The 25,445-nt window shown below is 42.7% G+C and overlaps 3 protein-coding genes across 6 annotated transcripts; 2 read left to right on the forward strand and 1 right to left on the reverse strand.

Moving 5' to 3' along the window:
* Positions 1-1,133: 1,133 nt before the first annotated feature.
* si:dkey-110g7.8 (GTPase IMAP family member 8) lies at positions 1,134-7,905 on the reverse strand. 3 transcript variants are annotated; one of them, XM_046415678.1, is made up of 7 exons: positions 7,804-7,905; positions 6,585-7,186; positions 5,227-5,782; positions 4,547-4,644; positions 4,276-4,407; positions 3,401-3,991; positions 1,134-3,271 (listed from the first exon to the last, which is right to left on the reverse strand). In XM_046415678.1, exons 2-7 carry the CDS (start codon positions 6,613-6,615, stop codon positions 3,198-3,200), a joined length of 1,482 nt encoding a protein of 493 aa, XP_046271634.1. In that variant the 5' UTR covers positions 6,616-7,186; positions 7,804-7,905; the 3' UTR covers positions 1,134-3,197. The 3 variants fall into 3 exon arrangements, with proteins under 3 accessions (XP_046271634.1, XP_046271635.1, XP_046271633.1); XM_046415679.1 differs by having other exon boundaries at positions 7,702-7,859; XM_046415677.1 differs by having other exon boundaries at positions 7,553-7,854.
* Positions 7,893-13,256, forward strand: adsl (adenylosuccinate lyase). The gene is made up of 12 exons (XM_046415681.1): positions 7,893-8,237; positions 10,297-10,500; positions 10,593-10,637; positions 10,878-10,957; positions 11,106-11,277; positions 11,401-11,447; positions 11,689-11,779; positions 11,942-12,011; positions 12,111-12,258; positions 12,440-12,620; positions 12,713-12,889; positions 13,098-13,256. Exons 1-12 carry the CDS (start codon positions 8,094-8,096, stop codon positions 13,182-13,184), a joined length of 1,446 nt encoding a protein of 481 aa, XP_046271637.1. The 5' UTR covers positions 7,893-8,093; the 3' UTR covers positions 13,185-13,256.
* Positions 13,257-13,390: 134 nt separating this feature from the next.
* Positions 13,391-17,663, forward strand: tmem150b (transmembrane protein 150B). Of its 2 annotated transcripts, XM_046415682.1 has the most exons (7): positions 13,391-14,032; positions 14,168-14,256; positions 15,087-15,146; positions 15,278-15,345; positions 16,015-16,142; positions 16,265-16,442; positions 16,756-17,663. In XM_046415682.1, exons 2-7 carry the CDS (start codon positions 14,192-14,194, stop codon positions 16,965-16,967), a joined length of 711 nt encoding a protein of 236 aa, XP_046271638.1. In that variant the 5' UTR covers positions 13,391-14,032; positions 14,168-14,191; the 3' UTR covers positions 16,968-17,663. The 2 variants fall into 2 exon arrangements, with proteins under 2 accessions (XP_046271638.1, XP_046271639.1); XM_046415683.1 differs by having other exon boundaries at positions 13,391-14,256; positions 16,268-16,442.
* Positions 17,664-25,445: the final 7,782 nt, after the last annotated feature.

Here is a 25,445-nt window from a genome sequence, read left to right on the forward strand (position 1 = left end):
TGTCCAGAATGTAACCTTGTCCTGAGTACAAAGTCTTTGTCCCTGATCTGTTAATACAGTACAATGAGCTTGTGGGGGCCTGTCTGTGTGGAGCCTCTTTCAAACAAACAAACTGTGAAGAAGATAATGGAGCCCGCCCGACCAGCAGTGTGCTGCATGAGAGTCCATCAGACAGTCGTGAACTTCAAATGCCATTTCTGAGTATGAGGAGAGCCAGATTCAGATAAAACCAACATGTTTTTCTAGTGTCTTTTGTCCATCTGCCATTCATTTAATGAAGGCACTTGCTGAAGGGTCTGCTGTTGGTGCTGTGTATTTGCCATACTCTGAGGGAGAATGAAAGAGCCTGCGAGAGGGGAGGGAAAAAGAGAGTGCTGACTGCTGGTGCTGACCTAGGCAAAGCTTGAATAATATTACTAACAAAATGCCTACAGCTGGCCCAAGGTCCTCACACTGTAATTGGTCCAGGCTCCTGTCCAGAGAGCTTAGGAACAATCTATATCTGGACACACGCCAAAGCCAAGGTGGTGCAGAGCCACTTAACAATAGGAAAAACATTTTACTCCAGAAAAAAATTCACTGTGCAGCCTGCCTAGGAGAGGATGAGGATGGAGGAACACTGTGGAGCCTGCCTATGCCAAAGCCCTCATTTCCAAGGGTTTTTTTCAATTTTTCTGAACAATATATATTCATGACAGGCCACATTTGTTGGTCACTTAGACTGAGTTTAGACATAGTGACAGACAGTATAACTGGTTACCTAACCAGATAAAGCAGTCAAGACCCATAAATCACTAACAAGTATGCCTTCTGTATTTTCCAAACTAATTTACTGTCCATGAGATCCTTCATACTGGCTGAGCCCTAATAAAATATATGCTGTGTCTGCATTCGTATGAAAGTATTACTTTATGAAACCCTTTCCACAATACAGCAGATAATGCTCCTTTTTTCATATTCTCTGTGTCACTATCCTCATATGCAGTTAGTATGCTGTGGAAAGGATGGCAAATCCGCTTCCTACAGTGCCACCTAGTGACCTTGAGTGATATCACACAATTGCTACTCCATCACAGGGTCATCGGTTCCCAATCTCATTAAATAATAAGATTAAAGCCAAGAATACACAACAATATATCCATATATTTTATTGTTTTCTGAGGATGAGCAAAGTACTCATGATGCAATCACCATTTAGGATGGACCACACAAGAAGTAAAGTCACTTTGGCTACAGTAAAGTGGTAGGACTTACACAGTGCAAAATGCTTCGCTAATTGCGTACAATGTAACATATTTTATACTAGAAATATACACAGCTTATACAACATATTCACAGGTGAAGTGGGACTCTAAGACTCCAGAGGAATGTCTGAAACATCCTCATATCAAATTGTAAAGTCATGCTCGTCACACAAAGTGCTGCGGTAGCCTACATCACTACATGAAGCACAGAGTCAGTAAAGCAGAGAGGAAGCAGGGTCTGGGTTTCTTTTGTAGGCTACGTCATGTGTATAAAAGAAAATTTTACAGCATGGCAGTGGTATCGGTCTCATGTTGTATATGCTTTTACTTGTAAATTTCAGAGCAGGATTTCTCTTTTTTCTCTTATTTTTTGCAGTTGTAAAGGTAGACAGATGTGATGCTTGACCATAAATTCCCACACACTTACTCGCTCGAGCAAGAGTCAGAGGAATAAGAAGTGAGGTTGCTGTCAACTCCATAGGCACTCATTTATCTGCATGCGGTGTCTTAACATGCCTCTGAGAGCTGAATATATATTTATTTCATATTTTCAAAACATCACTATGGATGTCAGGAACAGATGTCTGAATGTAGAAAAAGGTAGTAAAAACCCTATGCGAGCTTGTATGGTTCATGAGGTTGTGTGGTTTCTGAAGCATGCAAAAGCTTGATGTAGCTGATGTAGTAGGTTACTGCCTGCTGCAGGGCTGTACTCCAACTCTCACGCTTTGATGCTGAGGCACATAGCTGAATCTACCTTGTCGATAAATGCACTGGATGCATGAATGCAAACAGCGAAGCAGAGCCGGCCCAAGTAGCTCTGCAGGGATCTGAGACTGCACATAGTTTCAACACAGCCTCTCCTTAATGCTTTTTAGAGCTGCTTGTGTGCATGAATGCTACAACAGAGGCAGGCTAGGTATGACTGTGTTGACTGCTTTAGATGCACTCAATTTACTTTTTTCAATTCCAACCAATGGGCAAACATGGACTCTCTACCACTTTCAACAAAGTGAAGCAAATACTTGCAGAAAAACTCCAGTTTGAATTCATAAGTGACTTAAGTCTGCGCTTTAGCAATCAGCGTTAAGCAGCATTCCTGTAAACGTACCAGATTTTGTCCTGGAGGAAGCTTTTCAACCCTGACTCCCTGAGCGGAAACAAACAAAATATTAATGAAGGGAATTTTAACATCACTCGTAAAATGTCCGAAAGTTGGCAGATGCTTCATGTCATTTGCTTTTATGATACCAGACTGTACAGACAACTCAAGGCTGACTTTTAAACTGGTGTGCACACACTCCATATTGATATTCAATTAGTGGATTTCACTCAGACCATTTAATTTGAACCACCAATGTGAACTGAATGACAGAAATGGTATTACTGAAGAGAGGGGATGACTATATTGTAAAGTCAAGGCAAGGTTTCACACATAGAGACATTTCCTTTTCGTCTTCCAATAACCAAGAGTGACACTATTACTGCAGACCAACTATCAAATCTGACCTGTCCTGATTATATCATCGGTATAAGCATTTGGTTTTGATTTTAAGCTTTCAACTTGTATTAGCGAGGTCTGAACATAGTTACAATGATGAGTAATTCTTTACTCTGCAGTGTTGAACAGGGTCTCTTTAGCAGCAGTTATCTGTATACATGCTCACAAAGAGGGATTGAGTTCTTGTCCCTTGAGGCAGAAGCAGAATATTTCTCCTCTTGGGTTTGGGGAGAGTGTTTTGAACTCAGGCGTGCATTGCACTTTCGGTCCACGTTGAGCTTTGCTCAGTGATGAAAGAGTTCTGTCGTTTTTAACAAAGAGCTTGTTTTCCCTAAAACTCTTCAGAGTCAGGGCGGGATATCTAGATCAGGTTTGAGTTGCACAAGCTGATGTTTGGGCCTATTGAGGACTCTGAAGGAGGATAAAAAGCCTTTCCTTTCAGTGTTATCATGTCACTGTAGCTGGCATCCTCGACAGTCATCCTCAGGCTCGGTGTTGTCAGAGGAGTAGGAGCTCTCCTCGCTCACTGTCAAACGCAACACAGTTATGTTAGACAGATGTATAGCATGAAACATTAATGATTCATGCACACAAACCTCAAACTCAGACATTCAGGTAGCATATCAAGAAAAAAGCTTATATGAAAATGACTTACACCACTCGGTCTGTATAGGGAGGAAGGCCTTGTCTCCGTTCTCTCTGATCATCTCCTCTATCTTATCCAGTAGAACTGACACACTCCTGTCCTTGCCAGGGGTCTTACTGTCCAGGACGTGGTAATAGTTCCCACAGTATTCCAGTAGTCTTTGCAGCTCCCGCCCACCTCGAAGAATGTGCTCCTCGATGGGCGTGCGGCCCAGCCAATCACCACAGCTGAACAACACCATGGTGTGGAGGCACGCACTGTCCCCAAACAGAGTCTCTATGTGAGCCAGGAGCGTTCGCCTCTTCCTGGCGGTGAGCGATGACACCACGGGGAGGACCAGCAGGAGGGTGTGGGGTCCGGGTCGCAGGAGGGCAGCTCCACGCTGGGACTCCTGGCGGATGCGCTTTGGGGTTCGCCTGACCGAGAACCAATCCCAGCCCGGGGTGTCAACGATGGTGACCCGACGACCAGATACGAGCGCCTGCCTCCTAAGGCACAGCTCTGTCTCCTGGCCCGACTCAAAGTATCGACGGCCCAGAATGGAGTTCCCCACCGAGCTCTTCCCGACACCCTTCCAGCCCAACAACAGCAGTCTCAACTCTGTAAAGACAGAGAGAGAAAGAGAGACAAAGACAGAATGAGATAGGGAGAGAGACTGTGGGAGAATGGCTAACCATTAGGCAGTAAAGCAATATTGACTGACTACCACTGAGTAAGCTATTTCCTAGAACACCAGTTCTGTAGCTTTGTTTTTCCAGGAACAGCATCACACCATGTATGCAATCATTTCTCTCCTTAAGTGCAGGACTCACTCACTTGCACACACAACACAGATGGACAGATGAACACACAGACACACACACACACACACAGAGCTCTCTTACCTCTGGGAGGTCCTCCGATCATCTGCTCCCTCTGTCTAGCGTGTTCCTCCATCCTCATCCTCTCCTCTTCCAGAGCTCTCCTGGCTTGCTCTTCCTCTAGTAAAATCAACTCGTTCACCTCAAAGTACCAGCCTGCACGGCAGCGACAATATATTATTCATTGTTTTCAATCAGTTCTCCAACACAAAGAAATGGTGCCTGGTATACAGAGTTATTTGTGTGTATCACAGCACAGAAAGTGCAACAAAGTTACTTCATTTGAAAAACCAACCTTGGTTGTCAGTGATCATTTCCTCCACCTTTTCCATCAGCTCTGGTACCTGTGAGTTGTCTTCTGTGTCTTTTCGAGTGTTATCAAATGCGTGGTACCTAAAAGTGGAAAAACAGCAACAGTTTTTAAAGGGGCACTTCAGCAGTTTTACACATAAAGTTAACTTTGTGTCATCACGAGGAGATCTACTCAGCCTGTAAAAAGCCAAATTTAAAATATTTTCTGTGGCCCTAAAGGGATCTCCCCAAATTTAGGGTTTGGGGTTATCTCTTTGGGACTGAACATTTTTGGAGCTTGAACCATCATAACGTCTAAAGATTAGGACACCTCAACCTCTGACTCTTCAACTCTCACCGTTCCTTTTAAGATCTGTCCACAAACTTTACAAAAAAGGCAACACCACATCACCTGAATCAAGTGATGTCGTTTGAGGCAGTTCATTTATTTCAACACTTCGTATGACTTTTGCACTCAGGCATTAGTACTCCCCAAGACCTGTACTGTAAAACGTGGATGTGTAAAATTCATTTTAAAATATGTATTGAAGTATTGCAGTACTGTTGCTCCAACCACAAAATTCAGTAATTATTTGTGACAAAGACTTGACACTTCATTCAGAGCTATTTTTCATCAAATCAAAGTGAAAGGTGAAAGAGAAAATGTAAAGAGCGAGTTTGTACCTGCTGCCACATCTCTCCACCAGCCACTGTAGGGCCTCTCCAGTGTTCGCTATGTGCTCCTCAATGAACACACCTTTAGGCAGCTTGTCCAATCCAGTAAAGACCACCATGGAGTACCTCCATGTCCCTCCACCCAGCGCACCGAGCTGCTCCTCTGCAGCCCTCCTGTGGATGTCAGTGAAGGGCTGGGTGACCGACAAGACCAGCAGGATGGCGTGGGGTCCAGGGGGGCAGAGTATGGCTCCCATGCATGGCCCCTCACTGTCCAGGCTTGGCGGGGGCTGCGGTGGGCTGTCTGACTCGGCACCAGCGTTGTCGTTGCTGTCAGCTTCCTCGTTGTCCTCTGGGTCACTGGGAATGGCCCACGGTGGAGTGTCGACCACAGTGACCCGTCGGCCATAGATCTCCGTCTGGCCCACGTTGCTGTGGGTAGTCTCCGTCCCAGAGTCGAAGATCTCATCTCCCAGGATGGTGTTGGCGGTGGAGGTCTTGCCAGACTGTGGCCCCCCCAGGATCAGCAGTCTACGCTCAGGGGGATGTCGGCCCCTGGGGTCCCCTGTTGAAGCACAGGAAGATTAGACTGGAGGTTCCCCACAAAGACGGGTTTGTTAGTTTGGTTTTCTGACTGCTAACTCAGAGGAAATGATTTTTATTCTTTACTCTCCTGTCTGGTCTTGAAAGTACTGCCAAAAAAAGTGCTTTGTGGAGATGAGGGCACTTGTTTCCAATGCAACATATTACCTGATGCATCTCCTTCTCATACACTTTCCCTCTCTCATTTCTGTTCTCACTTCTCAGAGTTCCCCTTCTTATCTGATCACCTTGCTGCCTTATACCTGTTCTCCTGAACTGTCTCCTCTTTCATTCTTATGCTTTTCTTGTCCCCCTTCTCTCTCCCTAACCGCCCCCCCCCAGCATGCCTCCTCTTTGTTTTCCTCTGTCCTTAGCCTTTGGAAAAAATGGGTCAGAGGGGAGGAACCTTACAGTCATTCCAGTCAGAATGGCATATATACTGACTAAAAGGATACATGTTTTAATAAACAGCATCACAGAAAAATAAGAATATTTACAGGCTGGCAAGAGGAACAACATCTGCTCTGTATAGCTGACAAGAGGGGAGAACACGGAGGGAGGGGAAGGAAGATTTACCTCTCTTACTCACTGATGCTGACACTTTCCATGTGAGCTGCTAAACACATGAAGTTGACTCAAGCAACAGTTTCTAAGTATTGAGGATCTCTGGGTCCAAACATGAAATGGCTGTGAGGGTTTACCCCGGATGGTGTCACTGAATGAATGGTGGTGATGAAGGTGGAACCTGCGGTGAGGTGTGCAGCAAAGGATGAAAACCCACTTACCAGTGTCAGAGGCAGAGGACACAGCAGCCATCTTGTGTGTAGAACCTCTGGCTTCCTCCTCCTCCTCAGCCCCCCTCCTCCTTCTCCTTCTCGCCTCCACGGTGGATTCCTGCTCTTGTCTCTTCAGAAAGCGACGGATCCTGAGTGGCGTGGGAAAGGCTGGCAGCTCAAATGCTTTTTGGCTTTCTGTTTGACTCTAACCCTCATTCTACTGCAGTGTAACTCACTCTACCTTCTGCTCCTCGTGTCTGCCCCTGCCTCCCTTTCTCTTCTCATACCTCCTCCTCTGCCATTCAACTTCTCCCCCTCTTTCTTTTAACCAGTTATGTTCCACACCCCCTCACTCCACTGTGGCTCTTTTCTGTCCTTTCCTCCGTAAAGTCTTTCCCCTTCTCCTCGTCTCCCAGCGCTCTTTCTTTTGTCTTATTTATCTGCCTGAGCAGAGGGGAAAGATTGTGCAATGCAGGAGCCCGAAAGCCAAATCCACCCCTGCTGCAGCAGCTCCAGGAAGATGTCTCGTCATTTCTTTTTAGAAACAGAGGAAGCTGTTACTCCCACCTCCTCGTATCACACAGCAGCAGCAGTGTGGCACTGTATGCAGACTGCAGTCAGAGGACAGATAGAAAGATGGATAGACACACACACACGGGGAGAGGGAGAGAGAGAGAGAGAGAGAGAGAGAGAGAGAGAGAGAGAGAGAGAGAAAGAGAAAGAAAGCAAGCACTCGGTTCTGTTTACAGCTGGATGTATTCCCCAGCTGCTGCATCATGCACAAACGCTACTATTTATATGATGCCTGCAGACAGAAATATTGGGCAGAGGCAGGGAGGGGATGCATACTGCATGAATAAATTTAAATATTGATATAAGACATGCAGCCTCATCTTACATAATACATCAAAGCTCCTATAAATAGCAGATGAGCATTAAGACGTTATCTTATTGCATTCAATTCAAAGCACTGTCACCTTAGTATGAATCATTTCTTAAGGATGCATCACAAGAATGTGATGTTGGGCACAATAAAATGACATAAACCATCTTGAAGGTCTGAGCTCTGACTTGGCTCCTTATCGGGCTAATTATGCACGTTGTATGGCGCGATACATTCACGGACTCAAGGGAAATCACGAAGACACGGGGGTTAAAAACACTAGCTGTGTGTACTTTACATAAAAGTGTAGGCATTATTATATTTGTTCGACGTTTGTTGACCTACTATGATGTATTGGAGCTTGCGACGCAGCTGTTTTCGACAAAAAAATTAAGAGCAATTTAAGTGATGACACAGTAGCGCCACTCTGCCGTACACCGTTATAAGTGTCATATCCAGGCGTCAAGCCGTACGCCGACCGGTAGTGTCGTAAAACAGCGCTGCCTTACCCATGTGATGTTACAAGCTGAAGTTGGCGGTGCTGCTGGGGAAGCTAGTGTCCGTTGGTGAGAGCAGGTGAAGGAGCAGCCTGGACCTTTTGTGTTTTTAGCGGACACCACCTTGTCTCGGCAAACATGGAGGGAGCTGACGAGTTCATGAAATACCGCTCACCGCTGGTGTCGAGGTATGCCAGCAAGGAAATGGCCTACAACTTCAGTGACAGGAAGAAATTCACAACCTGGAGGAAGCTGTGGATCTACCTGGCTAAGGCTGAGAAGGTTTGACACATCGTAGCTTCATAGTATCAACACCACAACTCATGTCCTTGCTGCTGTTGTCTTTGTAGACACACAGAATCTTTTTTGTGCTTTTTAAGTGTATAGTGTGCGACCTTCAAAGATCCCTATCAAGTTCCCTGCTCTAAATATAGTTTTAAGTAGGACCCCATGTAAGAGCTCTGTACATAGTTGTCAGGTCCTGGAGCTAAGCAAAGGCTTCTCTACTCCTTGTACCATAAATTACAAGAAAAAAACACATTTAAAGCATAACAGTAAACCGTTTTAAGCCGGGAGGAGAACAACAATATTCTAACGTAATTCAGTTAAAAAAAACTTTGGTTATGTGCAGCTTATGGGCTGCTGCTGCAGAATAATCTGTTTATATTGTAGGATATCAACTAGCACTTGTTTCCTCTGACTATTCATAACAGTGGATGCTGATAAAAGCACAAATATAATATTTTAAATACTTAAGATACATGTTCTATTTTCGCTGTCAGTCCATGACACCAAACCCTGTGTTTGTGTTCTGTACTGTGAGATAGAAGGCGTTTCCCCATGTGTTGCTTCAACAACCCTTAGTCTCAACCCTCACTGTCTGGCAGTATCACACAAATATTCTCTATTAGTTTCTATAAATATATAGCCTGTGTTTAAGATCCTGGTCAAAGTGAAAGTGCTTATGATTTCAGAATATCTGTGAACATTTCTCAGTGGCTAAACTTTAAAACTCATCCTCTAACTCTCGTGATTCCTTTGAGTGATTGCTGCGTTTGTCATATTAAAGAGCGCAGAGGGAGGTGAACTGTTGACATACCCTCTCACATGTATCCTCTCACATGACCTCTTTCGCACACACTAATCAGAAATGATCACAGGGTCCATCTTTTTTTCATCAGGGGTTTGGCTTTACTACAGTTTGCCTGTGTGGAGTTAGAGAGGCCTGTGGCTGTCTTCTCTGTGTGGTTTGCATGTGAAAATAGCATACAGAAAATGTCACAGTAACAGGAGAACCCCCACCGCCCCCACCCCCAGCGAGGCTGCATTTTACTAGCCTAAACCTAATGCAGTCCAACCTAACTTCTGTACCTTTAAATCGAATTGGCGTGCACACAGCCTGACCTTTGACACGGCAGGGCTTGATGCTGTTGGGTTCTGCACTGTGTGATAACATGGAGGGACAAAGGTACTCTCAGGGGTCGGGCTCAATTTCTCAATTAACCCATTTTGTGGTCCCATCTCATGACTCCTCTGTCCCAGTGGGGAAAAGAAAATAATCCAACCTAATCAGGATATTAAGCTCCTTCTCACGAGGAGAGCACATGCCTGTCAAGACGAGAAAAGATCACTAACATCATTATCAGACTGTCTGTCTCCTGTCCAGACATCTTAAAGTGACATGTGATTTTAAGCACACATTTCAAGCAGCAAACACTTGTGTAACTTTTGACCAGATTACAGACCTTCTCAGTGTGGCTACAGCTACTGATGTTTTGTTGTTTTTTTTTTTGCTCTAGTTTGCTATAGTTTCCCTGCGCCCAAGCTGGTGTTTTCAAATAACTTTTGTTCTACATTAATATTCAGTTCAGTTTGGTATGTGACAAAGAAAAGCAGCAATTCCTCCCATTTCAGAAGCTTAAACTTATAAACCATTTTCCCATATCATTACTTGAAAAATGACTGCATTGATTAAGTAATTAGCATGATCTTTCTGTCAATCAACTGATCAGTTAATGGACTAATCATTTAAGCTGTATTTGCTTTTGAAATGCCTTCATTGCCATAAACGCAGTTAGTGATAGCTGAGCAGCAAAAGAACAAAATCACTGTAAACACCAGTGAAATGTGATGATCTAATAGATAAATGCAAATAATCTCTTTTTTTTCATAGACATGCATCATAATGTAAAACGTTTCCAGTGTTTTAACCTTTACATCACGAATTAAAAATATAATAATAATGTTAAGATTTCATAAAGTTATAGAGAACACAAAATGAACATACAGAACACAATGTGGGGCCGAGCTAATTGGAATTCTTCATTGTCATCCTCCTCAGGCTTTGGGTCTGCCCATCACAGACGCCCAGATTCAAGAGATGGAGAGCCACGAAAAGGACATTGACTTTGCCATGGCTGCTGAGGAGGAGCGCAAGCTCAGGCACGATGTCATGGCACACGTCCACACCTTCGCACACTGCTGCCCCACTGCTGCACCCATCATCCACCTCGGCGCCACCTCCTGCTACGTGGGAGACAATACTGTAAATATGACTGGATTATGCGTATAGTTTAACAAGTACAAAGTGCTTTTCGTTTTCTTTTCATGCTAAGTTGTCTTGTTCTTGTTCCTCAGGATCTGATTATGCTGCGTGATGGATTTGATATTCTCTTGCCCAAGGTGAGGCTCAGCTGCCAGAAAACATGCACACTCATCTACTTGTACATCTATGAAATTGGTGGAAATAAGGGCGTTTTTCTTTTTTTTTTCTTTGCACGCCTCAGCTGTTCAGTAACAAGTCCACAATGTAGAAATATTTTTTTGCAGTGTTTTGTAACACAAAACTGAATACAAACCAGAAATGAGAAGCACATTATGCAATAATTCAGTGCTGAAAACTCTTTGTTCTTTTTTCCACAGCTGGCCAGAGTCATTGACAGACTGGCAAACTTTGCAGAGAACTACGCTGACCTCCCCACGCTTGGCTTCACACACTACCAGTGAGTCTGAGAACAGCTGTGCAGTTCTCTTGTCAGATGTGCGCTATTTGCAACGTCTTCACCTGCCTGGTGGCTCCACCTTTTTCTCACTTTTCTGAAGTACAACATCGCTGTCTTCCATCTTTCACTGTGGCTGCTATGCCTATAGGCCTGCCCAGTTGACGACGGTGGGAAAGCGAGCATGTCTGTGGCTGCAGGACTTGACCATGGACATGCGCAACCTGCAACGAGCGCGCGATGACCTGCGTTTCCGGGGGGTTAAGGGCACCACTGGCACCCAGGCCAGCTTCCTACAGCTCTTTCAGGGGGACCACGACAAGGTGTAAATCGGTGATAAAGTAGCATGTAGACAGTGATGGAGATAACGATTTTAATCTCAAAAATAGTTGTAATGATGGGTTTAAACGAAACAGTTTTCACGCTTAACCCCTTTATTTCACCAGGTGGAAGAGCTTGACAGAATGGTGACGGAGATGGCTTTGTTCAAGAAGTGAGTTCTGTATTAAAGTAGAAGTGATTTTCAGCAGAATTTGTATTCATATCTGTTGTCTACGTTTAAGGAAAGAAAGCTGATTAGAACATGAAGCAAGCAGAAATGCAGATGAAACTCTACAGTGAAGTTACTGTGTAAACTGTTAAACTCCCCAGCCAAAATAAGGGTGGTGTCACTGAACAGGTTACAGCGACCGGCTTTGTTATTACAGCTGATGATGTTGTCCCCTGCTCCACAGAGCCTACCTGGTGACAGGACAGACATACAGTCGTAAGGTGGACATCGACTGTCTGTCCAGCCTGGCCAGTTTGGGAGCTACTGTTCACAAGGTAAGCTGCACAAACTGGAGATGTGTAGAGAACTGTTGCCATCTAGTGGTGTGTAATGGAAATCTCCTGGCACTGTGACAAATCTGCACTTTATCTGACTTTTTAATGAGCAGTTAGATCTTTGCATTGCTGAAGCTCCTGTTTGATCGGTCTGCCCTTTAGATCTGCACAGACATCCGCCTGCTTGCCAACCAGAAGGAGATCGAGGAGCCTTTCGAGAAGGAGCAGATTGGTATTCACTCGCCTCATACAGTTGGATCTCATTCAGAAACGCAAAGACACTGTCCTGTAGCACAGGTGACAGCACAAATCACATGTCTCGCTCCTCCAGGTTCCAGTGCCATGCCCTACAAGAGGAACCCCATGCGTGCCGAGCGTTGCTGTAGCCTGGCCCGACATCTGGTGGCGCTGATGGCCGACCCGCTGCAGACGGCCTCGGTCCAGTGGCTGGAGAGGACGCTGGATGACAGTGCCAACAGGTCACAAACACACACTGTCCTCAGATATTTTTTTCCATATATAATATGTTCTGATATGCTTGAGTGGGCTTGCAATGTTACTCAGTTATTCAGTAAGAAGTTGTTGCTTGTAATTAAATTTGTTAAAGGTATCTGGGCTCTGATCTTGTACAGGATCATGCAAAGGTTTCTTTCTGTGCAGGAGGATCTCCCTGCCCGAGTCCTTCCTGACAGCTGACATCATCCTCAGCACCCTGCAGAACATCACAGAGGGACTTGTAGTCTACCCCAAAGTCATTGAGAGACACATCCGCCATGAGCTGCCCTTCATGGCCACAGAGAACATCATTATGGCCATGGTGAAGGCTGGAGGGAACAGACAGGTATTGTTCTTGCTTAAATGTTTGCAACATAAAACATATGACCTTGTGTAATCAGCTTTTGTGATTAATAAATGGCATTGCTCTCTCTTCAGGACTGCCACGAGAAGATTCGTGTACTCTCCCAGGAGGCAGCAGCTGTTGTCAAACAGGAGGGTGGTGACAACGACCTGCTGGCCAGAGTCCAGAAAGACCCCTACTTTGCCCCCATTCTGGGGCAACTGGACACCATACTGGACCCCAAGACCTTTATTGGTCGCGCTCCCCAGCAGGTGCGACATGAACAGCCTTGCATCTTTATTGTAGCTGCCATCTTGACTGCTCCTCTCCTTGTAGCCCTTTTTATTTTTGGTTATCTGTGTACATGCGAGCATCCTACCTCAACTTTGTTCTCATGGATGTTAAAACTGTTTCCAGAAGCACAACTAGAACGTTAAAATAATGGTAAAATATTCTGTTCTTTCCTTCTGCCGGGTCCAGGTGGCCAGGTTCCTCTCTGAAGAAGTACGCCCCCTGCTGGAGCCATACAAGGCTAAGATGGATGTCAAGATTGAGCTCGAGCTTTGACACACACAGGGATACGACTTACACTCAGACCTAAAAAATAGTTAAATAAACAGATGAAGAACAATCTTTGAATGAGTTGTGTCATAGTGTTTTTATTTCTGTGATGTGTGCATCATTTATATTTTTTGATGAAACACAACTGAACAAACAGTGATTAATAACAGTGGTAATGTTCCTGTTATCTTCATTGAGAGGAACCAAAGGTCATATGTGCCTCAAGGGCTTTTTACAACCTGCTTCATCAATATAAACATGTACATTTTTCATCCACCCATTTATTATGGGTGATTAATCATGAAATCTTCTGTAGATACCAATTCCTGAATTTAAATAATTTCCAGGAAATTCAGGATTCTGTTAAGAGCTTTAAAACTTGGGGGGTTTGTTTCAGTGAATGGAAGGGAAAAGGTAAACTGTAGAGGAGAGGAAATGCGCTGCTAGAATTGGAAAAGGGTTTGTAAATGTAAAGAAAAAACCAAACAAACTCCAGCTCAAAGTCCAGCCCAGCCCTGTAATAGAAACAGTCATGTTACCGTATTTTATGGTGTGGCGCTCATTTTGTTTTACGTGTTGTTGAGAATCTCAGCTTCTTTAAATACTGTGTTCCTATTTTGTTATCCCGTGCTCTCCTCTCACTGAATCTACACACACACACAATATATTGGTTTTATATTTCTGGTGTTCTGCTGACACTAAGCTGACTTACCACTGCATGTGTGAAAATTGGGGACAAAATGCAGTAGCTCACATCACCTGTTTGTGTCATTATGGTAAAGGTGAAAATGGAATGAGGCACTCTGAATGAACTTTTAATAGTGAGTTGCATTTTAACCCGCAACCAGCTCAGAGTGAGTACAAACGTCTTCTCTCTCACGCACTGTTAATGTTAAGATATTTTACTGTACTTTTACATTGCTACTTTCACTTTGGGGTCTCTTCTCTTTGTGTTTTTACTGTACTTCTGACCACTTGGCTTTGTGAAGAAGAGCTGTCAGCTGTACTGCAACATGTGGCTGTGGGCATTGCTCCCCATCTGCTTGGCTGTCTTTGGCACTGTGGGCATTTGGACTGTGTGAGTGTTTTCCCTCCTCCTTGACTGCTGTTCTTTTCTTACCTCATCTTCTTATGTCATTACAAAAAAATGAAAAAAAACATTAAGCTGTTCATTTATTTATATGGAAATGTTTTAGACTACTGTCCTCGTATTAGACTGTAAATATTTTGTACATAGAGTTTATCAGTGAAGTACTTTACTGCCTTTAGTAGAAGTACAGTACAACTTTGATGTAAAATATATATACCGATTTATTTTAAAACTTTGTTTAGTACCTATGTAATTTAAACTTTAAAATTTTTTTTAATTTTTATTTTATTGTGGCACATTGTTTTCCCATTTTATTCCTGTCTTATATTACTAGTATTACTGTACTTCAATGTAGGTACTCAATGATTAAAAATAAAATTGCAGTCTAATTTGTTGCTTGTAAGTTCATAGTATTTTACTGTTATGTAAATGTTATGTACATTTATTCTGCAGTTTGGGGGCTGTAATCTAAATCTTACCATGTATATTTATTCAAATTCACAGTGAGCAGCATGAACATGATACAGTTCACAATGAAGTTAGATTCATAGACCTATCTAAAACTAACTAACAAATCTAACTAACAAAAAAGTAGATGATTCCATTTACTTTATATTACACAAAAATGTTTTTTTTTTTTTTTTTTAAAGAAGAGCCAACAGATGTCTTTTCAGAAGACTGCTCTGATAATTGATCATACAGTCAAATGTTTCCATACAAATGTAAGAAACAGGTATAAATAAGATGAAGCTTTGTTTATTCTGCTGTATTCAGGGTACCCCTGGTATGAGATTCACTAGCAGCTTTCTTGCCATTAGGTTTGCTGTAGCAGTAACGAATGGATCAGTCAACCTCACAGAAGGAGTCCCTTACATCAGGTTGGTATTGTACGACCCCTGTCTGTCCAGAGAGATGGTGGAAGAATAAATACAGTATTTAAAGTGAACTTAACACGTCAATTCATTATGCTGTACGACAAGTAATCCATTTTCTCCTTCTCCCATTTAAGTCTGTGTGGCACTTACAACCCTCAGAGCTGTCTCTTCTCCCAGATCTGCAACATCTGTTCTGTTTTAGGTAATAATACATATATTTAGGCATTTTCAATAGTAGCAGTACTTGATCACTTACCTTTGTGAACCTGCTTCATCATTAATTTGTAGCTTCTATTGCTCAGGAGTGTAATCCCCTTGAAGTCTTTGACATGTATTTTCTGTTTTTGTTAGTGCTTTTGCTTGTGTGCTTTAGTGTGTGTCCGTGTGTGTATCCGTCCACAGCTAACCTTGCATGTCAATATTTTTATACACGTTTATGACAGTATGCTCAAGGGGCTCTAGTTTGATCAGTTTACAGTCTGCTGGCAGATTCTTATGGTTGGCATTTTTCAGTTTCAAATTCATATTTCGCATTGCTGGTGTTTTGGAACCTGAATATTATGTTGGACATATGCTGCCTGCCCTGTGTTTGCTGCCCCCCAGACACACCTGCACTCTGCTGACTGACAGAGTCAGTTTATTTTTTTATTTTATGCTTTTTCTCTCATGATATATACAGAGTGAGGAACTGCTTTTACAGAAAATTGTGTTGCTGCAGTAAACTGGATGCTAGTGCTTTCAGACTGAATTGATTTCTTATTTTTCCAACAAATTAGAAAAGTTAGGGTTAGCACAGTTTGATAGTGACACGGCTTTTCTTTCTAATTTTCCTTTAATCTCCTCCTCTGTCTGTGTCCTCTGTGGCCCTCAGCCCTATGGACTGTTGTGATCCGTTTCCAGCAGGTTAGGGATTTTGGTAACCATGGAAAGGCCAACATCGCCAGCATCGTTTTGGGATTCATCTCCTCTATAGGAATCTCTCTTGTTGGCAACTTCCAGGTACAATTTAAAAGAATAAGTAATTAATAACAAAATAATAATTAACCTTTCTTGTTATTTTTCTAATCATTAATAGTAGTGTGTTCATTGAAATCTCTTCTCCCTCTGCTTATGCCACTTAGCAGTCAGTCGTGAAGAGTATTCACCTTTTGGGAGCGTTCCTGGCTTTTTTCCTTGGCCTGGCGTACTTCTGGGTGCAGCTGTTTCTAACTTACCGAGCTCAGCCGTCTCAGGATCGATGTTACGTTGGGCCTGCCAGGGCGATCTGCTGCGTCCTCTGTACAATCCTGGTCATCCTTAGTATCCTTCTTTTCTGTGTGATGGAAAGAAAAAAAGTCAAGCTAAGTCAATCCTTGTGTCAGTATTAGAGTGACGAGAATTTTTTTTATGATTTAAAAAGGAGTGTGTGCTTATTGCTGGAACCACAACTATAGGCTAATATCCAGCGAGTCATTCTCTAGACTAGTAACTCTCAACCTTGTTCAATGTACCCCTATATCCTCACCACTACACTGACAGACCCCAAATATGTTTATTTTAACTGATAAACTGGATGTTATATAATACCGTCAACCATTGTATTAAGCTCCTTGACTGCTCTCCCCTCCTTCAGTGGTCGTTCTCCTCAACACAGGCTATCCATCTTGGGCTGCTGTGTGTGAATGGGCCTCGGTTATGACGTTCTTTTGCCTGTTTGGCCTATTTGCTGCTGAGTTCAGACACATCGACTGTCATCTCCTCACTGTACAGAAACAAGCCCTTAACAATAACCACAGCCCTGGCTCAGTAGAAGTGAATGTTTCTGTTGCAAATGCACTTAACTAAACATGAACACAATTACATAGAAGTGCATGCGGTTCAAGGACAACAGCCTTCCAACTGCCATAGTCTCTCCGATGTAGGCACAATGTCTGTGCACTATATTGACATTGCACTCATACAGTATTCCTGCTTTATTGTTATCAGTTATTCAGTGAAGAGTTCCTGCCTGATCACTTATTGTTATGTATTTATGAGTATCTAACTGTATTTTAACCTCGTTGAACATTTTCATCTCATACATTGCCACCAATGTTTATAAGATTTACTGCCTTTATGTTTTTCTTTTTTGTTCCCCCAGTCCACGTTCAACACAATGACCCCAAAGTTTAGTTTAGTCACATAACACAAAAACACAACTGAGAAGTTTGGGAATGAAATATTTCTTTTGTCGACTTTAGATTTTGAATGATGAACTATTTGAAATAGCTATTTGTTTCTGTTCTACAAAAATAGACTGAATTTATAAAGTTTGCCTTGCTTCATACTGTAATAAACATATGCTAACAGATGGTGGCACCATTCATCTACTATTTGCTCTGCACAGTTCTGACTTATATTCAATAATCCTGCTTTAAATAGAACTATAAATGAACAATTTATTCACACATAAAAATCATTTAAGCATATGGTGCTATACCTTATGATCATTTTTCACTGGTAAACCCCAATAAACCCTTTTCATCCCCCTCTCAGTATGGTATTTTTACTCTATAACATAGTCTTTACAGTGTGTCATGATTAGTGCTAGAGAGTGAATACCAGGAAAAGTCTGGTCTTTTTCTGCCCCACTCTCCACCTGTCAGCTGGGTAATACAATGGAGGAAGGAGAACAGAAAAGGAGGATGGAAGTATGCAGGAAAGGTTTTGTTTGCAGAAGAGTTATGTCATTTATGACATAACTCTCTTGAACTGAGAATGAGAGCTGGGTACCTTTAAGGTGCTTTATTTTGAAGCAAAAGTTACTAATCAGAGCTATGGAATACTGATCCAAATACATGTTAGTTGACTTCTGTTGAGGCTGAGTCTCCTGATCATCTTTCTGCAAAACTACAGATTCTCCCTTTAATATAAAATCTAATCTTGACATGCGCAGAAACAGCACTGTCCAGCAGGGGCACTGTGGAGCGATGCTAGCCGATCATCATCTCACTGATGGGAAAATGCAGCTCTGGTGCTGTGCCAGCATGTTTTTGGAAGATGCCTCTAGTTTAAACAGAGGTTCTGCATTCAGCGCAATTTGTCAGGGCTATTTGAGATGTGCAAAACAATGGAGCTCTCATAGCTGTGCCGATAGTGGGAGAGGTCCTACTCTTGGCTCCAACACTCAAACTGTTTCTCTCATCCAAGTTCTTTGTTCATTTAAACATTTTGTCTAGGGGTCTGACTGTGATCAAATTTTCACTTTTGTTTATGCATTTTATTCATGTCATTAAAAAAATCACTGGGGGCATGCAAGGAAGCTTGAGATGGGAATACTGAGCCCCCAGTGTCATTCTATGTCCCAGCAGCATTCTTTCACATACTCCACGCCGTGTGATCACCAGAAGGGGGCTTTGACATGCGGGCACAGGGATCAGACGGAAAGCTCCAAATTCTATGGGAATTTCTCGAGTGCTGCTAGTTACCAGTGTTTCTGTTGCAGACATTAGGCAGATTTTGCACTTGTGGCTAAACAATGCCGTCTCAGGTTCCTGATAAATTTGTTTATTGCGGCTGATTGGCAACATGAACTTCATGCTGCTCTTGTGATGCCTGTATTAGCTCTAGAATGTAGACATGCACTGGGGGAAAAACTTTGAATACTTCAACAACTGGAGAGCTTGGTTTGTTCAACCTTGCATGCAAACTTTTGAGCCAGTTGAAGGATCTGACACATGAGTTCACCTCAGATGCTGTAAATATTCTTTTAAAGCAATCTACCTTGACTAGGTCTCTTGAAATGTTCTTGAATTACACAGAGGTTCATAGCGAGGAATTCAGAGGGTAATCATTGGTGCCAAAATACCCTTAACCCTGCTGTTTTCATTAGTGAATATAAAAGGCTTCTGATAGAGTAATAAAACTCATAAAATCACCTGTAGCGACGTGCAAAGACTGAGAGGCCCTTGATGTAAATGTCAGCAAAAGGTCTGGATCCTTTATTGTAGAGCAGGAGGACATGGTTTATGTGACGCCTGCCTTGTTGCTTTTGAGTTTGATTCAAGAAGGAGGTAATAGCAGACATGCTTTCTATGCCTATACTGTAATCTCTCCTAACACCTGCTCGCGCTCTAGTCTCTCTTATCCCCTCAACAGCTCTCAACCAGAAACAATAGCAATGCTTTCCTATCATGGAGTGGAGCAGTCGCCTCCAAGTCCACTATCAGACATCGGAGCTGTGGCCCTCAGCTGCTCGGTAACAGTGCAGCCTGTCAGCTCTTATCAAAGGAGAACCAAATCCTGTGCATTCCATCTCCAAAAAGGCCACTTTATCTGCAAGACAGCTGAATCTGCCAAACTTGAATGTTTAGAGAGGACGGGGACTTAAGTGTTGGGGAGAACAGCCAGTGAGAGGGAGATGAAAAGGCGGATGGGTAGCAAACAGAGTGAGAGTGACAGGCACAGAAGAGAGATGGGATTGTCCAGCAGTGAGAGATCCGGAGAGATATAGAGACCAAGAGTCTTAGAAAGATGAACAGAATGATAGAGAGAGAAGAGTGGGCACCAGCAGCCATGATCTCACCCTCCTCTCCTCTCCTTTGGCAGTAGCTTCCAGAAAGCTGCCCTTTCGCTGAAAAATGCCAAGCGCACCACATTCCACAGTCCACACAAAGGCCCTCCCTCGTCTCAGCTGCACAGGCACAATCAGACAAGGGATAATTATATAATTAGGCTGGCTGGTGCAGACAGGGACCCACAGATGGTGTGTTGGTGTGTCATATTTATGTTACCAGACAATGAAGAGAGACTGGCCTTATCAGAAAAGACAGCAGTGTGTGTGGGGGGGGCTCCAGCTGTGGCACTTAGGAACAGATCTTCATGATAGAGAAGAGCGGGTCGATAGAATGACCTTCAGCAAGTGGCCCTTATTGTGGCCGAGCTTCGGCGTGTGTATGTGCCTCTGTGTGTGTTAGTATGCTGTGATATATGAAGAGGCGAGGGCTTTTCGGGGGCTCAGATGACATAAGAGATTGTGAATTGACATGGGTGAGAGAAATGACTCATTTACATTTGTCCAGATACAAGGAAACATGCACCTGTTTTGTCGGATGGTTCACCCATGGCCTTGTCTGGACTCAAGCACACCTTTGTTCCAAGTGTGTTCTTTTGAATTGAGTTTAAACTGCCAATTTAGATCAGTTTCAGATTTAACAGTCATTTGAACTATTTCAACCATTTTACTCCATTTCGAATTTTTCACCTTTAATTTGCTACTTTTAGCTAGCTACTTCATTTCTTTGCCAGTTTCTTTAAGCTAATAAGTTGAACCATCATTTGTTACTTTTAGCATTGGCAATTTTAGACTCTTTTGGGGGGGGGATCAAACAAACCTAAATTTAGTGTCAGCTCCCCTATTTTTTCCCCTCCCACTGATCAAAACAAGATGGTTTATTTATGCGTTTACCTAATTTATTTGCACTTGTTTTATTTCAGGGCGACACGGTGGTGCAGTGGTTAGCACTGTGGCCTCATAGCGAGACATAGACATTCGAACCCCCGTCTGAACCCTTCTATGTGGAGTTTGCATGTTCTCCCTGTGCCTGCGTGGGTTTTCTCCGGGTTCTCCGACTTCCTCCCGCAATCCCAAAGACATGCACATTAGGTTAACTGGCTACTCTACATTGCCCCTAGGTGTGAGTATGTGGTTGTCTGTCTTTGTGTGTTGGCCCTGCAATTGACTGGCGACCAGTCCAGGATGTACCCCACTTCTTGCCTGTATTCAGCTGGGATAGGCTCCAGCCCCCCTGTGACCCTGATGGATAAGCTGTATAGAAAATGGATGGATGGATGTTTTATTTCAGCTTGGTGTGAGAAGGTACTGCATTGGCACACACACACACACAGAGGGGAGCAGAGGGCAGGCAGGGGAAGGTGATGTTACTTAAGTTGCTTATTCTGCAATGCAGCATGGATCTGGAGGTAGTGAAGATGTTGGGCTATAATAAAGCCCTTTTTCCTTTTATTTCTCAGACAGGTTAATGTGAGAGCAAGGTTTTGATGTTACCTGACTGCACTGCCCACAGAAACCCAATATTCATTTAGAATAATGTCATACATTGATAAGGATTCTTGCTATATCAAAATATATACACTTTAGCCTTTTCCAGAATGTTTAAATAACTATTTAAACAGGGGTTAAAGCTGACTCAATGCATGAATATGTGAAAAAAGTTGTTTTTGTTTTTATTTTTCAAATTAGTTGAACTACCCCTGGAATCTTTCCATGTACCCCTGGAAACTGCAGGAGTATCCCTGGTTGGTGAGTCACTGCACTAAATGACAACTGGAATTTACAGACAAACAGATGAAACCACCTCTTCTCTCTTGTTGAGGCAGGATCCACGCTCCCAGACGAGAATCGAGCCAGTGTCCTGAGCAGCTGGCCACCATCCAACAATCTCCCCTCGCACCGTGGCCTTGGCTTTGGGTGTGTCTCCACTCGCACGGGACAGCACAGAATAGACTATTGTTGATCACACAAGAGAGAGCCAAGGGAAGAAGGAGGGGTGGTAGTGGGGGGCGGGAGATGGTGGGGGGGAGAAATTAGCTTTTAACGATCGAGCGAAAAGCACATGGACAATAAAGCATGCCTCCCTTCATACATGTGCACTGATGCAGGGCCACTGGACATTTATTCACACCCCAGCCCACTCACATCTTCCTTCAGCTTTTCCAGATACATGCCACACCACACGCTCGTGGCAAACACCAGGCGTTTGATATATCATAAAAAGTATTGCATCCAGAAGCTAATAAGGCCATGGCACTGTTTGTGTAAAGTTGAACAGTCCAAGAGTCACCCAACAAAACATTAAAAATAAAGCAGCTTTAAAATGATAATAAAAAAAGGTTTTGGGAAATAAACTTGCACAGAGGTTCAACCGTTGCTTTAATGGACAACAATAGAAATACATCCATAAAGGTTCAGTACAGTTAAGGGATGGCGAATGCTTTCTTGAATTAGTTTAGCAGTGGTTAGAGAAAAATTAGGATTTAGGATGGGAACAATATGAAGAGCCTTCAGGTGTTCCACAAATGGCATTGTGTTCCTTATAACTTACATAACTGTACAAAGCACAAAATGTTATTATACTAAATGACTCAGTTGGATGGTAGACCGTACCATTAGTGATGTAATTATATGTAATTAAAATAAACTGGAAATTTTTAAAACTGCCATTTTTCTTCCACTTTACTTGCACAAAAGCTTGTTAAGGCCCTTCAATAAATATGCAGGGTTTTTTTCCTTTTTATTGGCAAAATAATTATTCAGAAACAGAACTTGGGCCACAGTTTAGGAGAAATTTCTCCATAAAACCAAGCAACAAAAAAGAGATCCAGAGATCAGCTGAAGGCTTTCCCTTAACAAGTGTTGCCTCATGAAGCTGCAGCCACTGATTGACCCAGCTGGTGCCGACTATGAAAGTGTCAAGTGGCTGAGGAAAAAAGGGAAGAAAACCACCTGGCAAATCCTCCGCCTCTGTGTGCAGAGCATACTGTAGCTTTTTGTTTTTATTTTTAGCTTCTTTTGACAACATTCCAGTTTCTGCACAGCAGAAAATCAACCTGCATTAGAAAGGTGTGCATTAGAAAGGTTAGGTTTGTTGCATTTACAGCAAAAAATGTTGACATATGAGAAATTAGATGAGAAAGAATTTCTTTGTCTCACGTAACCACAGGTGACTGTTTCCCTTAAACATCAGCAAACAGTCATTAGCACTTTGAGGCTCCAGTTGTCTGTCTCTTCAGTGAGATTACTGCTTTTGAAAAACAGAACTTCATATGGTACAAAGTATCACTCTCATGGCAACAGAAACAGCCCTCTTCAATTACAGATTCTCATCCAGAATCCATCAGGAGATATTCACATGTAGGCTAACCCTGTGTTGCAGAACTATATATGGACTTTATAAATTTTTGAGATGGTGAGAAACTACTATGTAAGTAGAAATGGCTGCCATCACTAAGGTTTTCTGTTTCTGTTTTTAGTGATGCTCTTTTTAGATATTGGCAACAATTTGACAAGCTTTTTTTGTCCCCAGAGGTTTGCATTGCTTTGGAGCTCTGGTAAACATTTTCCAGAGGAAAAACAGTGATTGAACAGAGGTCAGGCTTATTGGCATGAAACATAAATTAAAAATAAAATAAAACAAAAGATGACTCATGTCATTAAAAAGATAGTTATATAATCCATGATCTGTGTTCAGTCCTACCATTAATGACCACTAAATTTACAAATTGGTCACTTTATATGACAGTGATCTGAGTCACGGTCTGAGGTCAAGCTGACCACTCACTATGCCAGTTTAACAAAGCCAGACTCAGACTTGAATACATATCTTCATTTGTCTCTTGCAGGGAAAGTGTGACCAGCATCCAGGTCAGAGCGTGGGGTCAAGAAAGCTCATTCTTTAATTGTCCAAGTTCCCTCTCTCAATGCTAGCCTGTTGCATGATGCTGGGCGAGCTTGCCAGAACCATTCTCCCCTCTCTAATGTCTTGACCTTTTTGTCTTGTTGCAGGACTCGAGAGTGGGTAGAGGGGTATAGATGGTGTGCCACGCTGGAAAATACATGCAGAGATTATGTAAGGGCCATGACATTTTGGAGTGGGCAGTGACCTGCTATACTCCTTTACAGCTTTGAGGATCAGTCAGACGTTCGCTCAGACCGACCCTCGAGGTCGGCGCCACTTGTGGGCTGAATTGGTGTCTTGATGCAGCATCAGTGAGTTACAGTGGAAAGGCTCATATTGGGGTCATTCTGTGTGATACAAGGCAACAAAGACATCATTATCAGTACCACACAGCATCGTTACTCATCCCTGATGAAGGTTAAAGTCCTCCTCCAGTAAAAATGTGCTTTGCTTATTGTTATTCTGCTTGATTGTTTGTTCTTGGCTGTGCAGAATAGTATGTGCAGAGTTTGACACAAAGAAGGAAGCTTCTCTGTGCTCACCTTAAATCAGAGTTTAAGATTTCTTTTGTTGGAACTTTTTTGTTGAAAGGACAACATCTGACACAATTATTATTAATTAAAAAAGGAGCAGCAATGCATAAACATGTACGTACTGTTGCACTGTTGTCATTATTAACTGTGGTGATGCTCTGCATACAAAGATGTTTTTAGCCCGTCTCTCTAACTTTCTCATGTCAGTAAAACTTTCTTGTTACCGTCTTGGTTTATAACGTTTTCACTACAGACCAACAACAACAGGTTAAAAGAGCTTCACAATGTGGCATTAGATCCTGTATAATTAATAAATGTATAATTATAAATAAAAGGAGAATTAGTTGCTTTGAATGAGCACAAGCTCTCTCAAAATAGCATGTTAACCATCGTGATAGGAATTATTTTGTCTATTGTGCAGATACAAGTATATGTCCATTACATTGGCAGCTGACCAGGGATCTCTGATGAACCTGAAGTCCGATCCAAGGCTGGGCCAGGCCATGGGAAACTTGACGTCAAAGAAGTTCACCTTCCAAAATAAGTAACCTTTTTTCTCCTCTTCTCTCTGGTCTGGCCTGCATTTTCATATTTCAGTGGTATTTCCGGATGGCTCCCACATTTGCAAAATAAAGGCCATCAGAGTAATCATTATAATGTTGAACAATAATAACTGGGGGAACTGAATGAAAGCTTGGAGAGGCTTGTTGACCTTTCAGAGCTAAACTGGTCCTGGCTTCTGTCTGTGCACTGCTGAGCCCATTGTGTTCACAGACCTTATCATTGTGTTGCAGTTTCCTCTCCCTGCTGTGTGTGCACACATGTGCATGTGTGAGAGTGAGCGAATGAGCTGATGCGTGTGCGTGGGATCTTGTCCTATGTGTGTGTGTGTGTTTGTGTTGTAGAGAATTGGGCCAGCATACAACAAAGGTACAGAGGCTTGAAGAGTCATACATGCTGTTTCACACTTTATTGGATCCTTCTCACACACACACGGGATTGCCGGTTTCACAAAATTGGATGAAAAGTTTATGTTCAAAGATATATCAGGAGAAATGTAGCAGTATGGCATTTGCCATTTTAAATGTATTTTTTAGATTGTCTACACATTACAGTATGTTTTGCATTCCACCATGTTATTACTTTTCATCAGATTATCAAAACAAAAGGGGGACCTTGAAATATAAAACAAAAGAACAAAACCGTAATCGATAAAACCCATTTAAGCAATGATTTTATTAATGCATAAGACTTTCATTAGTGGGTGATCCAACCACATTACCTAAGTGAACAGATGGTTGGCAAGACATTACTTCATTCCAGATTGAATATGA

Source organism: Scatophagus argus, chromosome 16, assembly GCF_020382885.2.
Source record: "Scatophagus argus isolate fScaArg1 chromosome 16, fScaArg1.pri, whole genome shotgun sequence".
Taxonomy (NCBI): domain Eukaryota; kingdom Metazoa; phylum Chordata; class Actinopteri; family Scatophagidae; genus Scatophagus; species Scatophagus argus.